At 41.4% G+C, this 7685-nt stretch overlaps 1 protein-coding gene across 1 annotated transcript; it reads left to right on the top strand.

The window, feature by feature from the left end:
• The first annotated feature begins 3410 nt into the window (after positions 1–3410).
• On the top strand, positions 3411–4256 carry LOC102476172 (olfactory receptor 2AJ1). The gene has a single exon (XM_006147482.1). It carries the CDS (start codon positions 3411–3413, stop codon positions 4254–4256), a length of 846 nt encoding a protein of 281 aa, XP_006147544.1.
• The last annotated feature ends 3429 nt before the right edge of the window (positions 4257–7685 follow it).

The following is a 7685-nucleotide window of genomic DNA, read 5'->3' as shown; positions in this document are numbered from 1 at the left end:
CAGCTCACAGTTTCTTCCATTATGAATCTCATGACTTAGCAGCCGAGAGATGTTAACACATGTAACTACAAAGGAGATTGCGGTTCAGGTTTCAATCAAGGCTGTGGTGCAGAGTTTGGAAAGAGCGTTTACGATCACAGCATCGAGCCAAGTCTCAAGATGCCCAACGCCTTGAGCAACAGCACTCGAACCAGAAAGGCCGCAGGACTGGGCCGGGCTGGGCAGGGCTGGGCAGGGCTGGGCCAGGCTGGGCAGCTACGGACACAGCAGTTACACTGCAGGGCCTGGTCCTGTTCTCTGCAAGCTAGACAATTCTCAAAGAAAATTCTGAATTCTATTTGTCGTCATTTAATGGCTCTAGATTCAGGCACAGATACTCAGGGACCACATCAAGACTCAGTTTAAGGCAGGACACAGTAAGATGCGTGCCGGACGGTTTATTAAAATGTTTGTTTTCATCTTAAATCCTCAACATCCAAAATGAGGCTCACTTATCAAATCAAACACCCAATGGCATGCCACAGACCTGATGCATATGCAATCTCTGAGTCAGGAGGTGGTTATACTTCTGAAAATGACGCTCCTAGAGGTCTGCTAGTTATTTACCAGAAGTTTGTGGCTCTTAGTGGCCGTGCAAAACAAGAACACAGATCTTTTGAGTAGTTTCTGGATTCAAAACTGATCACCACTTTTGGCAGACTTAAATCAGGCACTGTGTGGAAGCAGTGACTTGAAAGCAAACAGCACAAGAATGGAAAACGAGTCAATACGTAACATTTGCGTTCTCTTTCACCTTTTCTGAGTGGAGAGAAATATTGATCGGGGGAGATCCTGTTCTTGTAGACCTTCCTATGAAACTCGAACCTGTAGTTAATATGGACACACATAACCACATATTTCAGAAGAGGTAAGAGTACCCTAATGATTCGGAAATGAAATTTTCAAATGACTGTCTTAGACTGACAAGCAGATAATAGAATAAGATATTGGAGTATTTTATTCTACTATTTAATAAGATTTTTAAAAACTCAACACATACTGTACATATTTGGGCATACATTTTGACTTTCAGTACATAAATACGATGAGTGATAATGAAATCAGAGTAATTAGCATACCTGTGATTTAAAATATGCCACTTCTCTGTGCTGACAACATCCAAATCCTCTTCTAGCTAATCTGAAATATCCAATAAACGATGAACTGTAGTCACCCTCCTGTGCTGTGCAAAGTTAGAACCTGCCCCTTCATGGAGCTGTGACTGTGTATCTGTTAACTGCATCTCCTCAAGCTGTGACTGTGTATCTGTTAACTGCATCTCAGCACCCTTCCCACGCCTGCCCTTCCCTGCCTGTGCTAATCGCCCCTCTGCTCCCCTTCTGGGAGGTCATTCCTTCTTTTTACATATGAGGGAGAACATGCAGTATTTCTCTTTCTGTGCCTGGGTTATTTCATTTAATGTCTTCTAGGCTTGTCCATGTTGCCCCAGATTACAGGATTTCATTCTTTATAATGGCTGAATATACACTTTTTTTAAAAAAAGTTTTTGCTTATTTATTTTTTATGCCACAGAACGTGTGCATAAAACAGAGAGACGAGGCACCCGCCACGTCAGTCACATAGCAATCTGTTTTCCTGCAATTATTCAAGGTACAGTTGTTCTTAAGTTATAGTTTATTAATTTATCTAATACGTAAATTAAATCTAATATATAAATGAACAGAAAAGGTAAATAATAGAGAGGGCATATATTTTTCTCTTTAATCTTTCACTGCTTTAATGGGTTGAGCCAACTTTAGAAACATTCTAATGTTTATGTTGCCACACATTGAATTCATTACTATGGTATTTTAAGGAATACAATAGTTAGAATGACTTTTCTTTTTTTATAATTTTAGAAACTGTTTTTAATGAATACAATTTGCTTTGCAGTTGCCCTTTTTTCTAACGTTCTTATTAGTTTTTGTAACAAGGTCAGGAGAAGCTCATAGAATCAGATAGGTGTGTCTCTCTTATGAACCTGCCTAGAATTTGTGCAGATAATGGTTGTACAGGCACCTGCAGAAAGGGTGACCATAGCTAAGAATGTCTAAGAAGGAAGAAAGCCAATAGGCTGGAAGGAAAGAAGCCCTAAAGTTTCGCTGGTGCCTGTCATACACACAAGTGCTGTAACTAGTATTAAGGACGCTGGATCTTTTAACAAAGGAACCCTAAGAGGTTATGGAAAAAGTTAAGTTTCTCCTTTTCAATACTTCAACTGAATTTACTATAGACCATGTAAATAAATGAGCATTTTTCCTGAGTAGAAAATTGGACCAATTAAATTAAAAACTTAAATAACCGTGCATATAACATAAGGAAAAAACCCTAATTATGCATGTTTCTTTAAATCATAATGTCCATGACCAGAAGTCTTGAGTGAAGTAGGAACATTTAAAATTAGAAAACATTATCTATAAACTAAATCAGCAGTGTTTTTCTCAGGTCAAGTTTATAATATTTGACATGGAAATGAATATAAAATTTTCTCAAATATTTTATTTTAAAAAGGAACTAAAAAGAGCATCAAAAAGATGATAATGGAAATAGTATCATTTTTCAAAACAGTAAAAAGCTAAAAAATGTGCAATTTAAGATTGTGAGTTATTGGGACTAGCAGTTAGCACAATGGCTATGTCGCTGGACTCCCATGTAGTCGACCGCGGTTCAAGTCCTGGACCCGGTGGCTTAAACTCACGCTGGGCTTGTGTGCATGCGTGCCCAAGATCCCGAGAGGAGAATGGAGGAGAAGGGATTGCGGTGTGGCCATCCTCCCTGGGGGTGATTTCTCGCTTTCTATTTCTCCCTGTCTTTCTGGAGAATGTATATGCCCTATAGCAAAAACACCCCACCTCAAAAAAAAAAAAAAAAAAAGGATTGTGAGTTATCAGCCCAGTTACATATTTTGTAGTTGTAAAAAATATAATTATCAAAAATGTATGAAACTGCTCACACGACAAAGTGACGGCGATTCACTTGCCGTGCACACCCTGGTCTCTACCCGACACTCCCACGAAGACAAAGTACATAAAGACTAAGAACCAATACACCAGCTCGCGGGCGAGTCCTTCCCTATTTTCAAGGTTGTCATGACATTGCTTATTTTTATTTTAAGAATTATTTATTTATTTAATTTAATTTGTTATTGTTATTTTTTAATTTGACCAGAGAGAGAGAAAGGGAAATTGGGAAAGAGAAAGAAAGCAAGCTGCCAGGTCTAGGACTCGAACCATGGTCAGCCATGTTGGGGTCCAGCACTTTAGCCACCAATACTGGCCCATGACATGGCTTGTTCGCACATGTGAGAACAGATGGCTTCACCTCTGCTGTTTTCTGCAAACCCCTTCCCTCAGCTGCTGACACCGAGCGCCATGGGGACAGGGAATACGTCGGAACCCACCGACTTCACGCGGCTGCCCAGCCCCATGTACCTGCTGCTCAGCCAGCTGTCCCTGATGGACTTGACCTTGACCTCCAGCGTCGTCCCCAAGATGGCAGCCAACTTCTTCTCCGGGCGCCGAGGCATCTCACTCCTGGCTTGCGGGACCCAGATTTTCGTGTCCCTGACGGTGGCCATCTCGGAGTGCATCCTCATCACGCTCATGTGCTTTGACCGCTACGTGGCCATCTGCCACCCGCTGCGCTACCCGGTGCTGGTCAGTCCCCGGGAGTGCTCGCGCATGGCCGCCGCGTCCTGGGCCGCAGGGGCGCTCACGTCCCTGGGCCACACTGCCTTCACCCTGCATTTTCGCATCTGCAGCCCCAGGGAGATCCCTCACTTCTTCTGCGAGGTCATGGCTGTCCTTCGGATCGTCTGTGAGGACACCTCGTCCTACGAGAAGGCGGTGGTGGTGACCAGCATTTTTGTCCTGCTGCTGCCCCTGTCCTTCATCCTGTCGTCCTATCTTCTCATCCTCCTGGCCATCCTGCGCATGAACTCCCCCGAGGGCAGGAGCAAGGCCCTGGCCACCTGCTCCTCTCACCTCTGCGTGGTGGGCCTCTATTTTGGTCCAGGGATGTTTATCTACATGAGGCCTGGCTCTGTCAAGACGCCAAGGCTCAATCAGGGGCTCTTTCTGTTTGAAACTGTCCTCACTCCTCTCCTGAACCCTCTGGCCTACAGTCTCAGGAACAAAGAGGTTCTCAGTGCACTGAAAAAATTGATGAAGAAGACATCGGTACTCCAGTTAAGGGGCAGAAATTTCATGATCAGTTAAAAGAAATACAGGGATATACCAGCAAAGGCATTTTGTTTTCAGTTAGGAAAAATAATCCTTTTGAAATAAAAAGTAAACTATTCTTGTTGAATTGCACTTATCCCCTTTATCTGCAGAAACATCTATGTAAACTCATTTCTTCCCTCATACCGGGACTTTGTCCAATTGTCCCAGGCATTGTACTAATGAAGGAAAGTGATCACACCCATCAATCCCCTTTACTGTACCTCTTTGATGGTCCTGCGTACGTGGTTCCATGAGGAAAGGAACAGTCGATGTCTGCTTCTCAGAACTCAGAACATCACCACACACATGGGCAGTGGCTCAGAGCGTCACTGGTTAAATACACGAGGAAATGACACGTTGTTGAGAATAAGTAAATCTGCCAGTGCTGTTTTATCCACCTGAGAGGAGTGTTGATTCCTGTTACTGTCTGAACATCAGTGTGTCCCGTGGTGGCTAGCTACTCATCTGAATTAGCATCACTTGTGGTCTCTCCCACAGATGCCAGTTCTGTGTCCATCTCAAATCTACTGAAATAAAAATACAGTCTGTGGCATGGGGCTCAGGGATCTGACTGGCAGTGACTCTCACCCATACCAAAAGATGAGAGCAAGTGACTCATTTATTCGCAAGTTACTTTTCTAGACTAGTTTTGCAAAAAGATTTATCAGCTATGTATTGGGTTGTCAGGAAAGTCATGATGTGTTTTTCTATGCAAACATGCATCATGATTTTCCTGACAACCCAATAGTTTCCTGATCTCTTTACAGAGGTTCAGGATGGGTTAAATTTAAAATCTAATGCTTTTATTTTGAAAAGTAATAGAGAATAAACTTTTCTGTGTTTGGGACACTTCATGATTTAAAATTTTTGAGCACAAAAAATGTGAAGAGTAGAAACAAAGAAGAAAAAGATTAATGACTGAAGATATTTTAACATAAAATACATTTTAAGCAGGATGCATGAAAGGTATTTCAAACAGGTTGAATTGAAAGATGAATAGTCTGTATAGATATAAAGAACAATAAGAGTAATTTACACGTGGATTTTAATGACTGAGTGAAATAACGGAAAAGAAATCACTTTTTAACTGAATAGGAAACACTCAAAAGGAGCACCAACATCCAACAGCTTCACTGTCCAAGTTCCAGGAGACAACTGGAGGCTTTATATCAGAGATAAAATAGCTGAGTTTCAGAAAACTGAAATATTTGTAAATTATATTTTTCAAGTAACAAATAAAAACTTACGTTTATCATGTACCATATGTTATTTAAAACATGAAAACAGTTTGAATGGCTACATTGAACTAAGTAAGATATGCATTACCTCACTTATATAATATGACATCTGTAAAACACATAAAATCTGATTTATGAGGAATTTTCTCCTCTTTGTAGTTGCCAGAGTATGCATACTCTTGCCAGAGGAAGAGAGACTGAGAGAAAGCAATCCCCAACCAAGTGTGGTTGTGCCACAATCCTTCCTCCATTCCTCCCTCTCGTCAGGATTTTGGGCATGCATGTATACATGCCTGGTGTGTTTTCAAGCCACTTGTGATGGGATTTGAACTATGTTTGGCCATGTGACAAGAAGTAATCAACAAAATAACAAGAGTCAGTATGTACCTATCTATAATGTAAATGGTTAAGTTTGCCAATCAAAAGATTTGGCCTGGCTGAATGACTAAAAAGCAAATAAAAAAATTCACTCATATACTGCCTACAAGAAATTAATTTTACGTGAGAAGACACAAATTGACTGAAAGGTTAGAAATGAAAAAGATACCCCATGCAAAGGAGCCTAAGAGGAGCACAGGTAGCTATCCTCATATCAAAAAGTATAAACTTCAATTAAAAAACTGTAAAGTGTAAATTGAAAATATTCTTCTCCCATTCTGAGAGTTGTCTCTTCACTCTGATTGTTTCCTTTACTTTATAGAAGCCATTTAGCTTCATGTGATCCTACTTGTCCATTTTTTGGATTATTGACTGCAGTACTACTCAGCCATGAGGAACAATGAGACCCTATCTTTTTTTTTTTTTTTTTAGAGGTTTTTGCTATAGGGCGTGTGTGCTCGCCAGACAGACAGACAGAGACGGAGAGACAGAAAGCAAGAAATCACTCCCCAGGAGGGATGGCCACGCCTCAATCCCTTCTCCTCCATTCTCCTCTCGGGATCTTGGGCACGCATGCACACGTGCCTGGTGTGAGTTTAAGCCACCGGGTCTGGGACGCGAACCGCGGTTGACTACATGGGAGTCCAGAGACATAGCCATTACGCTAACTGCTGGTCCCAAGACCCTATCTTTTGATTCAAAGTGGATCTATATAGAAGACTTAATATTATGCAAAGAGAGCCAAACTTTGAAAGATACACACTGTATATCCCCACTCAATAGGTAGCTAATGTCTGCATTCTGTGGCAGAAATGTAAGGATCCAAAGATATGGTAGTAGAGCAGATAAATGTAGATACCAGAGACTTCAAAAGAGGGAATTGAATGGTAGAAGATGGGTGGGAAGGACAAACGGTTGGGGGGCCTGGGATTAGAGCCTTTTGGAGGCCAAAGCCAATTAAGGTTTGTATTTACGAGTAAAACAGTATTGAGATCCTGAGACAGAGCTATCTTGTCCCCTTACTAGACGCAGGAGTGTCGTATTGCTCATGTATTTCTCTGTGTTGCTCCACTCTGCACATGGTCCCAAAGATCATGTCTGAAGGAGCCAGGTGTGATTATGGGCACTGACCGTGGCATTAAAACTCATCTCTACCCAGAGTGTCTCGTGTCTGCGCTCTTTCTGCATGGCTGTGTCCCTAGTCTTATGCTTCAGGTCCTTAGGGCAGCTGTGGTAATAAATTTATTAAATTATCTTTCTTTCTCTCTCTCTCTCTCTCTCACACACACACACACACACACACACACAGATACACATTCTGAAATGAAAATCTCACAAAACACCATTTGCCCTTGTTATGTGAAATGCATTCTGGTATTTTTTAGTCCATTCTAGTCTGTTGTGTTCTTGTTCTTTTTTTTTATAAAGGTCTCACACATTTATTACTGAACCAACCTACCAATGCAGAACTTAGAGACAAAGTGAAGCATCATTTTTTTCCCAATAAACACAAGTGTCCAGTCAGTGGTGACCATTTTCAGCTTGATATGGCAAGACCATAGTGACCTTGGTACAATATAAATATGTGGGCCATATTCTGTCCAGTTCCTCATAGGCCCAGCTTGGTTGTTGTCCAGTGTCTCCTCTTGGAGTTGTATCTGATTTTATTACCTGTTTTCATTCTAATCCACTGGGGAATATGACAATTTTACTTCTGTGTTTTGGCCAGAAAACACTTGATTCTGAAAATCTTGTGAGAAGACATAATGAAGAGCCTAGTGGACCACACACACCATGATGGCAGAGA

This window comes from Tupaia chinensis, unplaced genomic scaffold, assembly GCF_000334495.1.
Source record: "Tupaia chinensis unplaced genomic scaffold, TupChi_1.0 Scaffold000214_1, whole genome shotgun sequence".
NCBI lineage: Eukaryota > Metazoa > Chordata > Mammalia > Scandentia > Tupaiidae > Tupaia > Tupaia belangeri.
Note: the sequence above shows the minus strand (reverse complement) of the source record. Positions and strands in the feature narration are given on the sequence as shown.